Below are 19,949 nucleotides of genomic sequence, written 5' to 3'. Positions count from 1 at the left end.
AAAGGAAGGGTGACTGCAAGTGCCCCAGGACCCCCACCTTAGGGAAGCCCCTGTGCTGGGAACATCTGTCTAGTGGAAGAGTTACTTTGGGAATATGTAACTATTCTAACATGTATGACAATAATGTCACCCTCCCACGAGGATACTCCTAAAGCCCCATGTCCAGGGACAGGTTGGCCAGCGGGGGCGGGCTGGTGGTGGCCAATCTGATTGGTAAACGCCTGCCTCAAAAAATATCACCTTCATGGCCTAGGACTAGGGTCCGGGTGGGAGTGTCTCTGTGCGGCAGATGCACAAGCTCAACTCCAGAGTCTACTAAAAATAATTTAATTAGAAACGGAGTTTTGGCAAGGGAGGCAGAAGCGGCTCCTTTTCTCCCCTTGGCCGCCCACTCAGCAATCAACAAAGAGGAAAAACCCCGCAGTGCTCCGTCAGGGCCGTGCCGCCGCCACCAGGGGGCGCCCCGCGCGCGGTCCACGTGGCAGAGGTCCACGTGGCAGAGGTGCGGGGAAGAGCCGCACGCCACAGTGGCAGGTCCTAGGCCATCACTCCGAGCTCTCGCCTTCCGGGCCGCTGTCCGGCGTGGGCGGAAGAAGGGGTCTCCGGCGGGAGCGCTTGACCCGGCGCGAGGGCTGCAGCAGCCTCCGCTTCAGCACAGCTGTGGGCCAGGCGCCGAGCAGTCAAGGGCGGGAGGGCAGGGAAGCCATGGGGGGCGGCGGGCCGGGGCCACGCAAGGTGGGGTGGGGGCCTCGGGTGGGAACTCCTCACCAGCCACTGTGTCCTGGCTGTCCGCTGTGGGCCCCCAATAGATGCTCTCCCCGCGTCGGAAGTTTCTGTGCAGCCGTGTGCAGAGCGTGGCCAGGGTGAGCAGCACCAGCAGGAAGGTTAGGGCCATGGCAGCCCAGGCGGCCTCTTCAGTGCGTGGGGTGGGGCCGCGGGCTGCCCGTGGAGGCGCTGCTGCGCGAGGGGCCGGGGAAGCCTGACTTGAACAGACACAGCCCCCAGGGCTGCCTTGCCCGTTGAGCACCTGAACCTCTGTCCTGGAGCTGGCATTGCCTCCAGGCGCCCCGGGCAGGAAGGAGACAGTGGGCACAGATGGGGCATTACTCTCCCTACCAGGGATTCCCACCATGGGCTGCCTGGCCTTCAAGCTCCCTGAGGAAGCAGAGGGAAACCTCAGGGCTGAGCGAGTGGGCTGGGGACCAAGGGCAGCCCGCAGCCTCCGTCTTTTGGCACCATTGGGAGAGGGCTGCCTGGGCCCTTGAGATGTCACTTCTGTGCCAGGGGGCCGCCAGCTCCGCAGAGCGAAGGCCAGAGCCAGGGCCTAAGGAGAGGGGAGACAGCAATCACCCTGCTGCCCCTCTCAGAGAACCCAAGGACCAACAAGCCTGGGCCCAGCGCCTCTCACCTGCACACACCCTCTCCGGCACAGCCTCCCTCTACCCAGGGTTGGCTCGGTGGGCGCCAGCCCTGAAAGGCTTTCACAGTAGATCCATGCCTTCTTCTTCCTTTCCTTCCTCCTCCGCCTCCTCATCAGCCAGTGGGCGGCCCAGGTTGGCTCTACCCAGGCCATCTCCAGCGCCAGCTCCCATGCAGTCAGCACCAGGGGCTATGAGAAGAGGTAACTGTTAGAGCTACGAGGAAGGTGGGGGACAAGCAAGAGAAAACCCTTGAATTTTTCTTTCCCTGCACACAGGGCCTTTTGCCAGGGCCAGGCAAGCACCTTTCATCAGCTACATACCCGATCCTGCGTGAGGCTGGAGTCAGGGGCGAGGGAGGGGTTAGCCATACAAGCATAGGCCAAGAGGGCAAGTTGGAACTTCAGCCAGGGGTGGGCACAGGGGTGGTAGAGGAAGGTGACATCCTCAGCCTGGAGGAAAGGCACACAGACATCAAAGCAGGCCCAGAGCCCTCCCAGAGAATCTCAAGTTCTCCCATCCAGGGGGCCAGTTTAAAGGTACTCCCATAAGCTGGATGGCTCTTCTGCCTTCAGGGTCCAGGAAAGGACAAAGGGCCCTGGGTATTGGCAGGTACCTGCTCTTGCCTCTGAGTGTTCCTTTCACCATTCCTTTCCATCAAGTGCCACCCTTCAAAGCTCACAGCATGCCTGGATAATCCTGCCAGACTCAGACCACACTCGAGCTATATTTCCCTGCAGGTGTAACAATGGCTCTACACGTTCACAATCCAAGCCATAAGCATCCCCCAAATGAAGACCATCAATCCGATCTATACAATCTCCCAAGAGCATCCAGATACAGAGCAGGCAGGCAGCAGGTGCACAATCTCAGGATGGAAATACTCCATCAATCATTCATTACTCTTTGATTGAGTTGACTTGGTGCTCAGTGCTGTGCTAGATGCTGTAGGAGATGCCAAAGAACTCCTGGACTCTGCTTGCAAGGAATGTATAAGAAACTCTGGGAGGCCGGGCGCGGTGGCTCAAGCCTGTAATCCCAGCACTTTGGGAGGCTGAGAGGGGCGGATCACGTGGTCAGGAGATTGCGACCATCCTGGCTAACACGGTGAAACCCCACCTCTACTAAAAATACAAAAAATTAGCCCGGTGCGGTGGCGGACGCCTGTAGTCCCAGCTACTCAGGAGGCTGAGGCAGGAGAATGGCGTGAACCCGGGAGGCGGAGCTTGCAGTGAGCCGAGATTGCGCCACTGCACTCCAGCCTGGGTGACAGAGCGAGATACTGTCTCAAAAAAAAAAAGAAACTCAGGGAAACAACTAATGCAAATAAAAGAGCAAACTAATAAAACTTAGTGATTAGTTGCTAAATTATCAGAGATAAATTCAGAGGAGGAGGGGAGGAATAAAGGCTGATGCCATCAGGCAGTGTCTCAGGGGGAGCTGACTCCTGCTGGGGCTGGGAAGAGGGATGGGAGAGTATGACAGGAGGGGAGGGAGCTGCACTCTCTGATTCAGGATAGGCCAGGTGTGGAGGAGAATAAACAGGAGCAAAGGGGCTGTGCTGGGGGCGAGGCTGGAACTCATTTCTGTGGCAAACAGCCTGACACAACTGGAGAGGAACCAAGGATGTGGAGAGGTCAGATGAAGCTTACTTAAGTAAGGCCTGAAAAGCCAGGCCAGAGAGTACGGCCACGATAAGGTGGGAAATAAGGAGCCATTGACAGTTTGTGAACAGAGGAATGACTTCATGAAAGGGTGTTTGAGAAAAGGAATCTGGTAGGTGGCAAAGTGAGGCAATGACTCTTGGCCTGGAGCTATTACAGAGAATTTTTTTTTTTTTTTTTTTTTTTTGAGACAGTCTCGCTCTGTCAGCCAGGCTGGAGTACAGTGGCACGGTCTCGGCTCACTGCAACCTCTGCCTCCCCGGCTCAAGCAATTCTCCTGCCTCAGCCTCCCGAGTAGCTGGGATTACAGGGGTGCGCCACCACGCCTGGCTAATTTTTGTATTTTTAGTAGAGATGAGGTTTCACCATGTTGGCCAAGCTGGTCTTGAACTCCTGACCTCAAGTAATCCACCTGCCTCAGGCTCCCAAAGTGCTGGGATTACAGGCATGAGGCACTGTGCCCGGCCAATTTAAGTTAGGTATTTCAGTCCAGGCATGGTGCCTCACGCCTGTAATCCCAGCACTTTGGGAGGCTGAGGCAGGCAGATCACTTGAGGGCAGGAGCTCAAGACCAGCCTGGACAACATGGTGAAACCTCGTTTCTACTAAAAATACAAAATTAGCTGAGGTAGGTGTCACACGCCTGTAATCCCAGCTGCTCGGGAGGCTGTGGCATGAGAATTGCTTGAACCTGGAGGCAGAGGTTGCAGTAAGTGCCACTGCACTCCAGCCTGGGCGACAGAGTGAGACTCCATTTCAAATAATAATAATAAATAATAATAATAAGTATTTCAAAGGAAAAATCAGAGGAGCTGGCAATGAAGATGGAGAGGCTGCCACGGAAGCTGAGCCTGCAGTGTGGAGCCTGGGAACCAGAGGCACACTCCTTCCACTTTGCAGCTCTGTACTGTGCCCGGTGCTGGCACACACCCTCCCTCGCTGCTCACAGGTAGAGACAAAATTCATACCCTCTCCTACAGAAAACTAGGGCCCACAAAGTCAGGAGACTTCCCGCTGTCCCCTCAGGGAGCTGGAGCCTGGGCTTTTTCCAGCTACTCTCAGAGACAGTTCCACTCACAGCCACTTGTCCACAGAGCCAGCTACCCAACAGCATCCTGACACAGTACTGCAGATGACAGGCCTATGGCTCACTGTCTTTGAGCCATCCGTCCTGGGGCTGATCTGTCCTAGGCTTGGAGGTGGGGTGGAGAACTAGAGCCCTGCCTCTGCCTGAGGGAAGTGGTAAGGAATGGGGCCGATCAGCAGAAAAGGTGGGGAAGCCTGCTAGGAGCTCCTGTCTCCAGGCGTGGACACCAAGGGTGGGCCCCTGCTTGTACTCACCCGTCCTGGGCTCACTCGTGTGTAGGTCACTCTTGGTGACACCTGTACATGGGGAAAGAACAGAGCTTAGGGCAGCTGGGGGACTGTGTGTGTGTGTGTGTGTGTGTGTGTGTGTGTGTGTGTGGTGGGGAGGGGACGGCAGGCCCCAAGCGCCAGGCTGGGATGGAGAATTGGCTACTGAGGACAGAGGAACGGGCAGAGGTCCCCAGATGGTGACTGTGGAGGGTGCGGAGAGAGCGGAGAGAACTGAGCGGGACTGAGCTAGCCTTTCACACCCTTCTCTCCCTGGGCCCTCCAGGGCTCCTACCTGCGGGGGCAGAGGCCACAGGCCCTCGGGACAATGGGCTCCCGCCTCCTCCGCCGGCCCAGCCATCACCTGTGAGTCCAAAGCGCAGAGCTGGGGCACTGGACACGACGAGGCCCTGCCCTCTCCCTCCCCAGGCCCAGACCGCCAGCGGAAGAACTCCGCGTCCCCCTCGGCGCGCCACTCCTTCCAGGACGAACTTTTGGCAAAGCGCTTTGAGCTCCCGGGCCGAGGCTTTCCCAGGAGCGGGTCACCTTACCTCGCTGGGACCCAGGAGCCTCGCAAGGGCTGCCAAGAGAAGCAGCTGGGGCGAAGGCGGAGGAGGCGCCATCCCAGGAGGCCCCAGGCCCTGCCCGCCGCCCTGCCAGCGAGAGAGCGCGCGCGTCCAGCCCCTCCAGCCCCAGCGCCGCCCGCGCCGCCCGCGCGTCCGTAGGCCCTGGGCTCGCGCGCGCCCCTCCCCTAACAGTGGGCCCCCGGTCTCGCCCCGCCCCAATGCCCGCCCACAGCAGTGGAGCGTGCGCGCAAGCGTCCTAAACCTGAAGCCGGAAAAGTTAAGTGTATGAGCCGGGTCAGCGCGTAAGTCTCAGCAGGGCAGGCGGGGGCCCCTTGCCTCGTCCGGGGATTCGTCTCAGCGCGTCCCTGCAGCCTGCAGAACACAGCTGCAGCGCCTGTATGGGATCGTGGAGCGGGGTGTAGGGCCGGAAATGGGATCCCTGTGGACCCGGTGGCCCAGGCCAGGGAGACGGTACACTCCTCTGGCAAACCCGCTTCAGATTTGTCGGTGTGACCTGCAACGAGAAGAGAGGCAGAATCATTAAAGCAGGAGGAACTGCTGAAGGGAGAGGGTCCCACCTCTGGAACTTCGCCGTCGGCCCACCCCACTCCCGCCCTCGCAAATAGGGTCCGAACCCGGAGGAACCTCTGGGGTGTCTCCGCTCCCCAAACTCTCCAGACCCAGAAGCCCCGGGAGGCCGGAGCCGGCCGAGAGGCTGCTGTGTTCCCCACCTCCGCCGTCGCCCAGCGGTGGCGGGCGCGCGTCCAGAAAGAGACTGGTCGCCGCGGGATGGGGAAGCTACAGGCCTCACCCCCAGGAGGTGCGCTGGCCGGCCCGCCCCGCAGCGGGGCGCTGGTTCTGGTTCCCTCTTCAGGATTTGGGGGGAAAACGTGGGTAGAGAGCGAGGGGTCGAGATGCCAATCCCAAAGTTTGGAAACAGCGAGAACGTGTTATTTCCTTGGTCTCCCATGCACCCCGGTTTACGAGGCGTTCCTTGTAGGTCGGACGGGCATCCCTGTCGCAGGGCGCCTGAGTGTGTCCTTTTCTCCGACTGACTCTCGGAGGCGTGGGGCTGCTCCTTCTGGGAAAGCCCCTCCCGGGCTGAGGATTTCCTTTACGTGGAACCCCGAGCTCGCCGGGACGGGGGCCAGGAGTCCGCGGGGCCCGCACTGATGCAGGCAGGGAAGCAGCAGCCTCCCGCCAGCGGCTCGGACGCCGCGCCCGCCCTCGCTGGCCCGGTGCGGGACCCCGCCCAGCCAAGTTATTGCGGGGCTGCGTGGGTGGGCTGGGGAGAGCGGGGCCGGTTGAGGGCAGAGCGCGCAGCCGCCGCCCCACGGGGGCCCGGGAGCCGGCGCCCGGAGCTGCGACTTACTCACCTCTCCCTTCTGCTTCTCTTCATCGGCCTCTGAGGGCGCAGCGCACAGGGTCTGGCAGAAGACCCTGATGGCAGTCGGGTCCCCAGGCCTCGGCCTCCAGTCCTCCCACGTTTCTATGGCCAACACCGCTCTCCCCGGCTCGTGCCCTCCCCACTCCCTTCCGGCTGCCGGCGCGCCCTCCCTCCCTGGTGGCAGCGGCTCCTCTCACCCTCTGCTCCCACTTGTTGCAATTGCTGTACAAAGGGCCGGGGCAGAGGTGGGGGCCGGGCGAGGGCAGCCGGGCCCGAACTGGCTGCCTCTGCCGGGCCACGGCCAATCCAGAGCGCGCCCGCGCGGGAGGGCCCTGGGCAGCCGCCGCCGGCGGGTGGAGCCGCGGGCAAAGCGCGGAGCTCGTGGAGTAGACGGCCCTGCCGCCCGCCGCCCGCCGCCCGCCGCCCGCCAGGGCTCTCTGGCTTCGCCATGCCGCCGTGGGGCGCCGCCCTCGCGCTCATCTTGGCCGTGCTCGCCCTGCTCCGCCTGCTCAGCCCGCGGCTCCGGGGACCCTGGGGGCGCGCCGTCGGAGAGAGGACCCTGGCGGGGGCCCAAGACCGAGACGACGAGGAGGCGGACGGCGGAGCCCCCGGGGACCAGTTCAGCGACAGGAGCGAGCCACTGCCGGGCGGGTGCAGCCTTGTCTGCAAGCCGTCGGCCCTGGCCCAGTGCCTGCTGCGCGCGCTGCGGCGCTCGGCGGCGCTGGAGCCCGGCCCGCGCTCCTGGCTCTCCGGGCCCCACCTGCAGACCCTCTGCCACTTCGTCCTGCCCGTGGCGCCTGGGCCTGAGCTGGCCCGGGAGTACCTGCAGTTGGCGGACGATGGGCTGGTGGCCCTGGACTGGGTGGTGGGACCTTGTGTTAGGGGCCGCCGGATCACCAGCGCCGGGGGCCTTCCTGCGGTGCTTCTGGTGATCCCCAATGCGTGGGGTCGCCTCACCCGCAACGTGCTCGGCCTCTGCTTGCTCGCCCTGGAGCGCGGCTACTACCCGGTCATCTTCCATCGTCGCGGCCACCACGGCTGCCCACTGGTCAGCCCCCGGCTGCAGCCTTTCGGGGACCCGTCCGACCTCAAGGAGGCGGTCACATACATCCGCTTCCGACACCCGGCGGCGCCGCTGTTCGCGGTGAGTGAAGGCTCGGGGTCGGCGCTGCTACTGTCCTACCTGGGCGAGTGCGGCTCCTCCAGCTACGTGACAGGCGCTGCCTGCATCTCACCCGTGCTGCGCTGCCGCGAGTGGTTCGAGACTGGCCTACCCTGGCCCTACGAGCGGGGCTTTCTGCTCCACCAGAAGATCGCCCTCAGCAGGTGGGTAATGGAGGCCGCAGACCAGAATGGAAGGAATAGAGGGCCTGAGCTGGCTAAGAAACAGAAACAGCTCTGCATAGCATTGGAACAAACAGGCGTGGGCTAGTTTGGGCAAAGTTCTCTGAACGCATCTTCCAAAGCCTTCCAAATCCTGTAATCTAGACAGAACCGGGGAAGCGGGTTTAAAGGTCATCGGTATTACTGTGCTAGAGCAGGGACTCCTGCCCCGGCCCCTTGCCTCATCTCAGCACCCCCAGCTGTATCCTAGCAATTTGAGCACCTGGCCCACGACAGCAGAGATACCTGACATTTACCACTTAGCCTGCAGCTTGACAACTCAGCAAAGAGCACTCCGGAAGCCACTGCAAACGATTATCTGCCCAGAATGTTTACTCACAGTCTCTAAGCCTGGAGGTGACAAGAATCAGAAATATGGTAGCATTTGAGGCCAGGTGCAGTGGCTCCCGCCTGTAATCCCAGCACTTTGAGAGGCCAAGGCAGGAGGATCACTTGAGCCCAAGAGTTTGAGACTAACTTGGGCAACATAGGGAAACCAGTCTCTACAAAAATTTCTTTTTTTGATTAGCCGGCTGTGGTGGCATGCATCTGTGGTCCCAGCTACTCAGGAGGTGGAGATGGGAGGATCACCCAAGCCCAGAAGTTCAAGGCTGCAGAGAGCCTTGGTCAGGCCACTACACTCCAGCCTGGGTGACAGAGCTACACCCTGTCTCAAAAAAAAAAAAATGTATATACACACACAGACACACCCACACAGGCATTTATTAAAATTATTTATTTTATTTATTTATTTATTTTGAGACAGAGTCTCACTCTGTCACCCAGGCTGAAGTGTAGTGACATGATCTAGGCTCACTGTATCCTCCACCTTCTGGGTGCAAGCTATTCTCCTGCCTTAGCCTCCCAAGTACCTGGGGACTACAGGAGTGTACCACCAAGCCCAGCTAATTTTTAATATATTTTTTGGTAGAGGTGGGGTTTCTCCACGTTGGCCAGGCTGGTCTGGAACCCCTAACCTCAAGTGATCCGCCTGCCCCAGCTTTCAAAGTGCCAGGATTACAGGTGTGAGCCACCGTGCCCAGCTCTTTGTTTGTTTGTTTTTTGAGGCAAGATCTTACTCTGTCACCCAGGCTGGAGTGCAGTGGCAGGATCACCACTCATTGCAGCCTTGAGTTCCTGGACTCAGGTGACATTCCCAGCCTGCACTCTGGCTTTCTTAGGAGAGGGCAGAATGAGGTCGAAGTCATTATGGCAACAGTGTGGTGTAGCAGAAAGACTTGGGATGTGGGGGTCAGACCCCCACCTCAGCTTCCCGAGTAGCTAAGACTACAGGCACATGCCACCATGCTCGGTTAATTTTTGTATTTTTTGTAAAGATGGGATTGTGCCATGTTGTCCAGGTTGGTCTTGAATGTCTGGACTCAGGGAATCCACCTGCCTTGGCCTCCCAAAGTGCTGGGATTACAGGTGTGAGCCACTGTGCCTGGTCAGAGATGAACATCTAATTTCAACTGAGGCTGGATTGAGCTACTCAAAAGATGGAGCTGCCCATCCTGGCCTCCTTGTCAGAATGCCAAACCCTCTCCAGGGGGCTAGAAACAGCATAGATGTTCTCTGTTACCCAAAGCAGTTGCTCTGAGGCCCCTATTTAGGAATCCACCCAGTAAATTACAGACTCAATTGCTTCCTCTGCCAGGCAGCACACTCTGTAGGAATATCTACCCCAGTTATACCTGATCAACATCACACTCATGTGACATTACCAGGACAGGATGTTAGTTTAAAAAAAACAAAAATAAAAACAATGAATGCAACCTAAAGTCAAATATGAATGATTAGCAGACGTGTCACCTGCTGGTTTGGATACTCTGAGCCAACAAGTTCTTCTAGGAGCAGTTCAGGAGGTTACAGTTCATAGCAAGTTCTCTACAGAGGGCCAGAATTTGAGGTTAGGAGGAGAACTGTCAGCAGCTGTGAAGTCAAATGCTGCCCCTAGGGCACATCGGCAGGTGCAGTGATGCTGTGAATGACAGGCCTAGTGGGCACCGTCTTCACATAAGAAGGAGGGAGGAGGAACCCATTGTTGTGCTGAGAAATGCCCACCCATGTGGCTGGATCTTCCCACTTCCCTAGAGAAGCCAGACACCTGCATTTTATGTGAAATCTTCTAATTTTATTATTTTATTTATTTATTTATTTATTGAGACAGAGTCTCACTGTCACCAGGCTGGAATGCAGTGGCATGATCTTGGCTCACTGCAACCTCTGCCTCCCGGGTTCAAGCGATTCTCCTGCCTCAGCCACCCGAGTACCTGGGACTACAGGTGTGCACCACCACACCCAGCTAATTTTTGTATTTTTAGTAGAGCTGGGGTTTCACCATGTTGGCCAGGATGGTCTCGATCTCTTGACCTCGTGATCCACCCACCTCAGCCTCCCAAAGTTCTGGAATTGCAGGCGTGAGCCACCGTGCCTGGCTGATTTTATTATTTTATTTTATTTTGTTTTGTTTATTTTTTTAAACAGGGTCTGTGTCACCCAGCCTGGAATGCAATGGTACAGTCATAGCTCACTGCAGCCTTGACCTCCCAGGCTCAAGCAGTCCTCCCACCTCAGCCTCCTGAGTAGCTGGGACCATAGGCTTGAGCCACCATAACAGGCTAATTTTTTTTTTCTTTTTTTTTTTTTTAGAGATGGGTTTTCGCCATGTTGCCCAGGCTGTTCTCAAACTCCTGGACTCAAGCAATCCACCCACCTCGGCCTCCCAAAGTGCTTGGATTACAGGTGTGAGCCACCGCAACCAGCCTCATCTGGTTTTAAATGATGGCCATGAAATGAAATTTTTTCAAAGCCCTAAATGGCCAAAGAAAGCTTCTGTGGCCAGATCTGGCCTGCGGGCTGTCTCTCTATCTCATCTGCTGTCACCTGATGTTCTCATTCTTCCCTCTCTTTCCCACCTTCCCCACCCAACAACTCGCTGCCAGGTATGCCACAGCCCTGGAGGACACTGTGGACACCAGCAGACTGTTCAGGAGCCGTTCCCTTCGAGAGTTTGAGGAGGCTCTCTTCTGCCACACCAAAAGCTTCCCCATCAGCTGGGATACCTACTGGGACCGCAACGACCCCCTCCGGGATGTGGACGAGGCGGCCGTGCCTGTGCTATGTATCTGCAGTGCTGACGACCCCGTGTGTGGACCCCCAGACCACACTCTGACCACTGAACTCTTCCACAGCAACCCCTACTTCTTCCTCCTGCTCAGTCGCCACGGAGGCCACTGTGGCTTCCTGCGCCAGGAGCCCTTGCCAGCCTGGAGCCACGAGGTCATCCTGGAGTCCTTCCGGGCCTTGACTGAGTTCTTCCGAATGGAGGAGAGGATGAAAGGGCTGAGCAGGCACAGAGCTTCCTTCCTTGGGGGCCGTCGTCGCGGGGGAGCCTTGCAGAGGCGAGAGGTCGCTTCCTCTTCCAACCTGGAGGAGATCTTTAGCTGGAAGCGATCATACACAAGATGAGAGACCTGGCCCAAGAACCCCCAAGTCCTGCAAAGAAAAACACAGCTGGGTAAGGGAGAGTCCTGGAAAGATGGGGTGGACTGAACGGAGGGAGCTCCGGCTCTGTGCTCGTCATTCAGTCCCTCTCTCTTAAACTGGTGCCTTGAAGGAGATGGAATGCCCTGTGAGCCTGCGCTCACTTCATCCTCAGCAGATCTCCTGCCTGGCCTCTGCTCAGCATATCCCTACTCATCCGGTCAGCAGCGGAGTGTTCCAGTCACTGTCTCCTATCACTGACATCACAAGCCAAAGGATGGCACTTTTTCAACCCATGGACACAGGAGAAAGTGCCCTCTTATTGGCAGTGACTAGAGGGATGAGACGTTTGTGTATGTCATAGGGCAGTGACCCCGATTCTCAAGCTGGAGCCACTTGATGTCATTAGGACAGGATGTTTGTGTCTCAGCCCCACTTCCCTCATTTGCTCTGTGGTTGTGGCGCCCTGCTTTGACCGAATGCTCTGGCACCTGCGGCAGCAGGCTTGTGTGTGTGAGAAGGGCAGCAGAGGCAGTGGGGCTGGCTGGTGAGGGCCCAGCAGCTACAGAATGTGAACATCCATCTCAAGGAATGTGAAGGTCCAGTCTCTCAGAGGAGCTCTGCAAGTCCCAGCTGGGAATGGGGCTGACCTGGCCCCCAAGCCTCACTGAAGAGATCCCAAGGGTATTTTACAAATAGGAAGCGCTCTCATGCAGGGTCTGAGGGCTTTGCTAGACCATGATTCAAGGAGTCAGAATCTTGGCTACCTTACATGCTCCCTCTGGCACCATTTCAGGGGATTACTCCAGAGGGCTGCAGCCAGAGCTGTTTATCTCCTGAGATGTGGACTTTCTCTAAATCAGGAAAAGTACAAACCTCATAACTTAGGTGTTTTCTAGTTAGTTGCTCCCTTTTCTGATGCTACTACTGGCCTCTCCCTTTCCAGAGCCAGGAGACACATCTGGGACCAGAGGAAACAAAAGCACCAAGAGGTTGACTAGAGCTGACCAGTGATTTACAAATATTTCACATTACAATGTTTTGTCTGCTCAATCATTCAAAAGGCCATCCCTTTAAAGGCAGAAAAGCTTCCTCTTAGATCTGGCCACTTAGCAACTAAGTGGGTATTTGGTTTTATGAAGAATAATGCTGAGGACTAGAGATAGTATATCAGAGATAAGATACAGTATACAAGTTGATCTAAATATTCTGGTTTGGATTAGGCAATTAAAATTTTTTTGGCAACAGGACATATGTTTCCATGTGTTGCTAAGATTCAAAAACTTTACCCTGAAGTTTTATTTTAATCGTCATTGAGAAAGAGGGCTCCTGTTCTGACCTCACAAACAGCAAAGCAGTTGTAAAGAAGAGAGCTGCTTATACCAAAACCCACATCCCAAGACTTGGCATAAAGGTATTCCTGAGGCCATGATTTCAGGTTTGGATAATCTTGCCCCAGCCTTGTTCTTCTAGATCAAATCAGAAGAAACTTTGAAATAACTCCAAGAATCTGCACTGAAATGTAGACAGCACTCGATTGTCTAAGGCACATTATCCTGTTGTGAAAAATTATCTCCCTCCTGGCAGGGAGCTGTGGTTCACGCCTGTAATCCCAGCACTTTGGGAGGCCGAGGTGGGTGGATCACGAGGTCAGGAGATCGAGACCATCCTGGCTAACACGGTGAAACCCTATCTCTACTAAAAATACAAAAAATTAGCTGGGCGTGGTGGTGGGCACCTGTAATCCCAGCTACTCAGGAGGCTGAGGCAGGAGAATGGTGTGAACCTGGGAGGCAGAGCTTGCAGTGAGCCGAGATCGCACCACTGCACTCCAGCCTGGGTGACAGAGTGAGACTCCATCTCAAAAAAAAGAAAAAAAGGGCCAGGCACGGTGGCTCATGCCTGTAATCCCAGCACTTTGGGAGGCCGAGGCGGGTGGATCACGAGGTCAGGAGATCGATACCATCCTGGCTAACACGGTGAAACCCTGTCTCTACTAAAAATGCAAAAAATTGGCCGGGCGCGGTGGCTCAAGCCTGTAATCCCAGCACTTTGGGAGGCCGAGACGGGCGGATTACGAGGTCAGGAGATCGAGACTATCCTGGCTAACACGGTGAAACCTCGTCTCTACTAAAAAATACAAAAAACTAGCCGGGCGAGGTGGCGGGCGCCTGTAGTCCCAGCTACTCGGGAGGCTGAGGTAGGAGAATGGCATAAACCCGGGAGGCGGNAGGTCAGGAGATCGAGACCATCCTGGCTAACACGGTGAAACCCTGTCTCTACTAAAAATGCAAAAAATTGGCCGGGCGAGGTGGCTCAAGCCTGTAATCCCAGCACTTTGGGAGGCCGAGACGGGCGGATTACGAGGTCAGGAGATCGAGACTATCCTGGCTAACACGGTGAAACCTCGTCTCTACTAAAAAATACAAAAAACTAGCCGGGCGAGGTGGCGGGCGCCTGTAGTCCCAGCTACTCGGGAGGCTGAGGCAGGAGAATGGCATAAACCCGGGAGGCGGAGCTTGCAGTGAGCTGAGATCCGGCCACTGTACTCCAGCCTGGGCGACAGAGCGAGACTCCGTCTCAAAAAAAAAAAANCTCAGGAGGCTGAGGCGTGAACCTGGGAGGCGGAGCTTGCAGTGAACCGAGATCACGCCACTGCACTCCAGCCTGGCCAACTGAGTGAGACTCCATCTCAAAAAAAAAAAAGAAAGAAAGAAAAAAAAAAGTATCTCCCTCCTCCCCACTTCTTGTTTCTCCTCCTCTACATTCCTCATCTGACTTTCTTTTGCCATTTCTAAGCAGGATAAACAAAAAGGAACTGAAATTACAGAAGCTGTTCTACTGCTGGTGAACAACAGCCTTGGTGTAAGGCTTGGTGAGGGATATTTACTGCCATCTGGCCATCCCCTACCACCAGCTGCCCTCCACATCTGGAACAGTAGGGATTTCAGTTAATTAGGGTCTTGCAGTCCCAGTTGCCCTGCAAAATGGGAAGCAGCCTAGTGGTTTTTAAACCCTAAAGCTTAAAGAGTCCGTAAGGGTGAAAATCTGCATCGTTTCTCTAGAAACTATCCAGATATCGCAGGACTCTGGTTCTTCAGGAGAATAGCTTTTGGATAAATAGGGTTGGTTTTCCTTTCCCTTTTGATAGGAAAAAAAGTTTTCCAGGGAGAGAAATGTATAAACTTTGTAGTTACAGTGTGAAGAATGGCAGAATCAGCCCCAGTTGAGGTTCCATTAATTCCTTTGAACCCTGAACTCCAGTGACCTGAAACCTCAAGTATTCCTCTTCCATGGCTCTTGTGCTAGATGCACCCACTGCATATCCCAAGAACATTCTCTCATTTTCCCATTACTGCTTGAAGACTAGGGCTGAAATGCCTGGGTTTTTTTTGTGTTTTTTTTGTGTTTTTTTTGGTTTTTTTTGGGTTTTTTTTGGGTTTTTTTTTGTTTGTTTTTGTTTTTTTTTTTTTTTTGCTGAGAAAGTGTAGTTTCTGTTCAAGCAGGAAAGTTTGGATAACCCTGTCCTTTAGCCTAATGATTCAAGAATCACACAGGTGAATTCTGCTTTGGTAAATAGCTAATTGTGTGAAGCCAGCTGGAGGAGCCCCAGGCACACTGTTCTACGAATGGGTGGCCCTTGAACAAAATGGCAAGTTATGAGTTTGAGGAAGCAAGAAACAAACAACAAAACCAACCAATAGGCGGGGCACAGTGACTCACACCTGCAGTACCAGCACTTTGAGAGACTGAGGTGGGATGATCACTTGAGGCCAAGAGATTGAGACCAGTCTAGCCAACATAGCAAGACCCCATCTCTACAAAAAATTCAATTAGCTAGGCATAGTGGTGCACCCTGTAGTCCCAGCCACTTGGGAGACTGAGGTGGTAGCACTGCTTCAGCCCTGGAGGTCGAGACTTCAGTGAGCCCCTCCCAAACATCTAAGAAGTACCACTGAGTTGGACTTTGCAGGTGGTGGGTCTTCAGTGATCTTCAGGCCTCATTATTTGCTTGCCTCCTTTTTGGTGTCCGTTATTTACCAACATCTTCAAATGGTAAGGTTAAAAAATTAATACAAATAAGGAAACGAGCCAGGTGCAGTGGCTCACTGCAAAGTGCAGTAATCCCAGCACTGTGGGAGGCCGAGGCATGCAAATCATTTGAGTCCAGGAGTTCAGGACCAGCCTAGCCAACATGGTGAAACCCCATCTTTACAAAAAATACAAGATTAGCTGGGTGTGATGGCACATGACTGTAGTCCCAGCTACTTGGGAGATTGAGGTGAGAGAATCACATGAGCCTGGGAAGCAGAGGCTGCAGTGAACCAAGACTGTGCCACTGCACTCCATCTTGGGCAACAAAGCCCTGTCTCAAAATAATAATGAAAATAATAAAACAAAAAGCCAATGACTAAAGGGAGGCATTAATTCAGAAGTGGCAATTGAGTCCTCTGTCTCTAGTCATGGATCAGAATGCGGAAAGCAGACAACTGCTTCTGAAAGTTTCTGTGAGTTCTAAGTTCTCATCTCTGATATCAAGATTGTGCTAAGCTATAACTTAATTCTCATAATTTAGTATTTTATGTATTTATATATAGATTTCCAGGGTGGCTTGGCTGGAGACGACAGTTGAAAAACACAGCACTAAATTCTCTGAGAAGCCATCATCTCTGTTTTGAGTGACAATATCCTAAGACTTGGATACTGATAGAAAAGAGGCCTTGGCCGGGTGCGGTGGCTCACACCTCTAATCTCAGCACTTTGGGAGGCCGAGGCAGGCAGATCACCTGAGGTCGGGAGTTCGAGACCAGCCTGAGCAACATAGAGAAAACCCCCGTCTGTACTAAAAATACAAAATTAGCCATGCATGGTGGTGCATGCCTGTAAATCCAGCTACTTGGGAGGCTGAGGCAGGAGAATTGCTTGAACCTGGGAGGTGGAGGTTTCAGTGAGCTGAGATTGCACCACTGCACTCCAGCCTGGGCAAGAAGAGCAAAACTCCATCTCAAAAAAAAAAAAAAAAAAAATGAAGAAGAAGAAGAAAAAAAGAAAAAAGAAAGAAGGGAAGGGGAGGGGAGGGGGCCTTGGCCAGGCATGGTGGCTCACACCTGTAATCCTAGCACTTTGGGAGACTGAGGCGGATGGATAGCTTGAGTCCAGGAGTTTGAGACCAGCCTGCCTGGGCAACATGGTGAAAACCTGTCTCTACAAAAAATACAAAAATTAGCCATGTATGGTGGCGCATGCCTGTATGCCCAGCTACTAGAGAGGCTGAGGTGGGAGAATCACTTGAGCCTAGGAAGTTAAGGCTGCAGTGAGCTGTAAACATGCCACTGCACTCCAGCCTGGGCAACAGAGCAAGACCCTGTCTCAAAAAAAGAAAAGAGAAAAGGTCTCAAAACAAGGAAGTGTCACCTTGACTTTATACATAACCTCAGAACCACCTAGAGTCAGAAACTCTTCTGTATTCATCTTCCATCCCAAACCACAAGATCCTTTCTCAATCCGTCACCGTTAGTAATGAATGCCGAGGTATCTTCCTTTAGAGATGAACTTTAGCATGAATTCCTCTTCCTGCTTAAACAAGCCGATACACTTGGCCACTCTGGTAGAACTTGGTAACAATGCCAATAAAAGGAGTATTTGTGATTTTTCAGTCAAGCCACAAAGGATGACACCAGAAATTGCTTTGACTCATTATCACAATTTGCAGATATAAGATTGCATTCAGGAAGGCTTGAGAAGTTGTATATAGGGAGTGTCCAAGTACTCAGAGACGAAATGAATGCCCCAGGAAACAGTAAGTTTCCTTCATCGTCAGTGGGATATTCCCACTGATAATCCCATGATTATTATCCCATGATTCCCATGATAATTCCATCATCAGTGGGATATTCAAGCTAGACTGCCCCTTGGCACATATCATGGAGAGAACATGTGGCAAGAAATGAGGATGAACTAGATCAGATATCCAGTTTCTTCTCATCTGTGAATTAAAATAAATAATGCTAATGATCTTAGTGTGTGTAACAACTTAAGGTGGGTTTCTGGACTCAAGGATCAGAAAACCACAGACCTGACCAGGATCCTGGGAGTTGAGAGATAACATAAATTTTAATGCCCTGCTATAGTGACCAGAGTGAGTGTGTGTGTCTGTGGCTTTTGTTTGCTTGTTTAAGGTCTTGCTCTGTCACCTTGGCTAGAGTGCAGTGGTGCAGTCTTGGCTCACTGCATCCTCAACCTCCTGAGCTCAAGTGATCCTCCCACCTCAGCCTCATAAAGTGATGGTACTACAGGCATAAGCCACCATTCCTGCCAGAGTGTTTTATTTTGTTTAGAGAAAGGGTCTTGCTCTGTCACCCAGGCTGGAGTGCCCAGTAGTGTGATCATGGTTTACTGCAGCCTCGACCTCCCGAGCTCAGGTGATCCTCCTACCTCAGACTCCTAAGTGGCTGGGACTACAGGCACACACCACCATGCCTGGCTAATTTTTGTATTTTTTGTATAAATAGGGTTTGTTACTATGTTACTCAGGCTGGTCTTCAACTGAACTCCTAGGTTCAAGGGATCTGCTCACCTCGGCCTCCCAAAAACTTGAGATTATAGGCGTGAGCTACTACACTTGGCCTCAGAATATATTTTTAAGATATACAATGATTATGCTCTAGTCACAATTGCGCAGAGGAGCTAAAATTTTGAAGGTAAAATGATACTTAATTGAAACAATAAGATACTCATGCATCAAAAGTAAGTCTCTAGTCCCTGTAGTCTTTCCTTGTAATAATGCAATACCTTGCCTTAGTATTTAGTATGATTGAACAAAACATTTCTCTCCAACTTATTTGTCTCTGAATAGTAAATCAGTCTCCCTGTAACACTGGAATGTTACTATTTTTTAAATCTCCAGAAACAAATATGTGCTGTTTATCTTCTGAAGTCCTCTGTGTACTAAGCCATGCTTGCCTGCTGTGGCGTTTAGCAGAGCCTCACTGCACATTCTCTATCCACTGGTTGTTGCCTCACTTTTGTAGATCTAGCCTCGTGTGGCCTAACACTAACCAGTAGCATCTCTGTTTAATCAATAACCAGGCCTCCTGTTCTGGGCTAATAATTTCCCAGCAGGCGTACAATTCCCTGATAATTGATGGTACCTACAACAAATACATTATTCAGTGGACAAATGGTGTTTGTGTGTTGATAGGTTGATAGGATACTGAAGTAATAGTTTGGAGATGTGGGTTCCAGTTTCTACTTCATCGATGACTTAAGTGACCCTGAGAAAGTTATTTTATGAGTTGTTCCATATGAAAAGACTGGGAATGTGTATAGGCCTTAATTTATAAGGTCTGTTAGGATATAATGAGATAGTTAGTAGCATACGGATCCCATTCTCCAAGACTCTATTTAATTCCTCAGCCAGAGCTCAAAGACCTCCATGATGAAGTGGCATCTGCTTTCAAATCACAATCTTTATTCTCTGATCAACATCTTATAAGGCTAAGAAGTTCCAGTTGTTAATTGCACTGCAAAGTTGGGAAAGGCCTGGAAGAGCAGCACCTTTGAGCCTCATAGGTTGGGTTTGGGTTGCCCAGTTGAGGGCAAACTCTCCCCATCCCCACCCCCATATATGTACACACGCACTGATACCATGTCACAGCTTATCAGTTTCAAATCAATTTTGGTCAAAAACCGTCTGCATTTCTATTTCTTATAGATGAAGGTCAGAGAGGATGTGACTTTTAAGATCTCACAGTTAGTGATGGGGCTAAGACCAGACCCAAATTAGTGCTCTTTATGCCATATGTTATTTGCCTTTTCCTAATCACTGTCTGAGATGGTACTAAACAATGTTCATTTTGAACTCCAAAACGTAAAGGATTTTAACAAAAGGGTGGGGGTTTCAGGGAATCTCTCTTCAGAGCTGCTGGGGTGCACAACTGCATGAGGGGAGCCATGCACATTTATCTATAAATGGCACTCTTTAAAGTTCACTGCACAGCCTGCACAGAGCTAACACCCTCAGCAGCCTTTCTCTCCCTGTATCCGTTAAGAACAAGTATCTGAAAATAGGGTGGCAAAAGGTAAAGTCATTAATTGCCCAGGATACATACAGGAAGACCCTGATTCTGCAGCTGACATCACGTGATGTAGGTGATGGCATAAGGGCTGTGAAGCTAGCTGATTAATTTTTTTTGTTGTTTTTTTGAGACAGAGTCTTACTTTGTTGCCCAGGCTGGAGTGCAGTGGCGTGATCTCAGCTCACTGCAACCTCCACCTCCTGGGTTCAAGCAACTCTCCTGCCTCAGCCTCCCGAGTAGCTGGGACCACAGGCACACGCCACCACACCCAGCTAATTTGTGTATTTTTGTAGAGATAGGGTTTCTCCATGTTGGCCAGGCTGGTCTCAGACTCCTGACCACAAGTGATCCACCCGCCTTGGCCTCCCAAAGTGCTAGGATTATAGGCATAAGGCACTGTGCCTGGCCTCCCATGACTAATTTTATGTTCAAATTTCTTTTTTTTTTTTTTTTTTTTTTGAGACGGAGTCTCGCTCTGTCGCCCAGGCTGGATTGCAGTGGCCCGATCTCGGCTCACTGCAAGCTCCGCCTCCCGGGTTCACGCCATTCTCCTGCCTCAGCCTCCGGAGTAGCTGGGACTACAGGCGCCCGCCACCACGCCCGGCTAGTTTTTT

The 19,949-nt window shown here is 53.0% G+C and overlaps 2 protein-coding genes across 5 annotated transcripts; one reads left to right on the top strand and one right to left on the bottom strand.

Moving 5' to 3' along the window:
- Window positions 1–311: 311 nt before the first annotated feature.
- TP53I13 (tumor protein p53 inducible protein 13) lies at window positions 312–7,499 on the bottom strand. Of its 4 annotated transcripts, none has more exons than XM_025363001.1 (8): window positions 7,212–7,499; window positions 4,987–6,428; window positions 4,731–4,799; window positions 4,424–4,465; window positions 1,742–1,870; window positions 1,409–1,609; window positions 769–1,324; window positions 312–658 (listed from the first exon to the last, which is right to left on the bottom strand). In XM_025363001.1, exons 2-8 carry the CDS (start codon window positions 5,056–5,058, stop codon window positions 546–548), a joined length of 1,182 nt encoding a protein of 393 aa, XP_025218786.1. In that variant the 5' UTR covers window positions 5,059–6,428; window positions 7,212–7,499; the 3' UTR covers window positions 312–545. The 4 variants fall into 4 exon arrangements, with proteins under 4 accessions (XP_025218786.1, XP_025218785.1, XP_025218784.1 ...); XM_025363000.1 differs by lacking the exon at window positions 7,212–7,499 and having other exon boundaries at window positions 4,987–5,515; window positions 6,378–6,637; XM_025362999.1 differs by lacking the exon at window positions 7,212–7,499 and having other exon boundaries at window positions 312–1,324; window positions 4,987–5,130.
- ABHD15 (abhydrolase domain containing 15) lies at window positions 6,658–12,507 on the top strand. The gene is made up of 2 exons (XM_025362998.1): window positions 6,658–7,714; window positions 10,717–12,507. The coding sequence occupies exons 1-2, from the start codon at window positions 6,837–6,839 to the stop codon at window positions 11,240–11,242; spliced, it is 1,404 nt and encodes a 467-aa protein (XP_025218783.1). The 5' UTR covers window positions 6,658–6,836; the 3' UTR covers window positions 11,243–12,507.
- The last annotated feature ends 7,442 nt before the right edge of the window (window positions 12,508–19,949 follow it).

Source organism: Theropithecus gelada, chromosome 16 (assembly GCF_003255815.1).
Source record: "Theropithecus gelada isolate Dixy chromosome 16, Tgel_1.0, whole genome shotgun sequence".
Classification (NCBI taxonomy): domain Eukaryota; kingdom Metazoa; phylum Chordata; class Mammalia; order Primates; family Cercopithecidae; genus Theropithecus; species Theropithecus gelada.
Note: the sequence above shows the minus strand (reverse complement) of the source record. Positions and strands in the feature narration are given on the sequence as shown.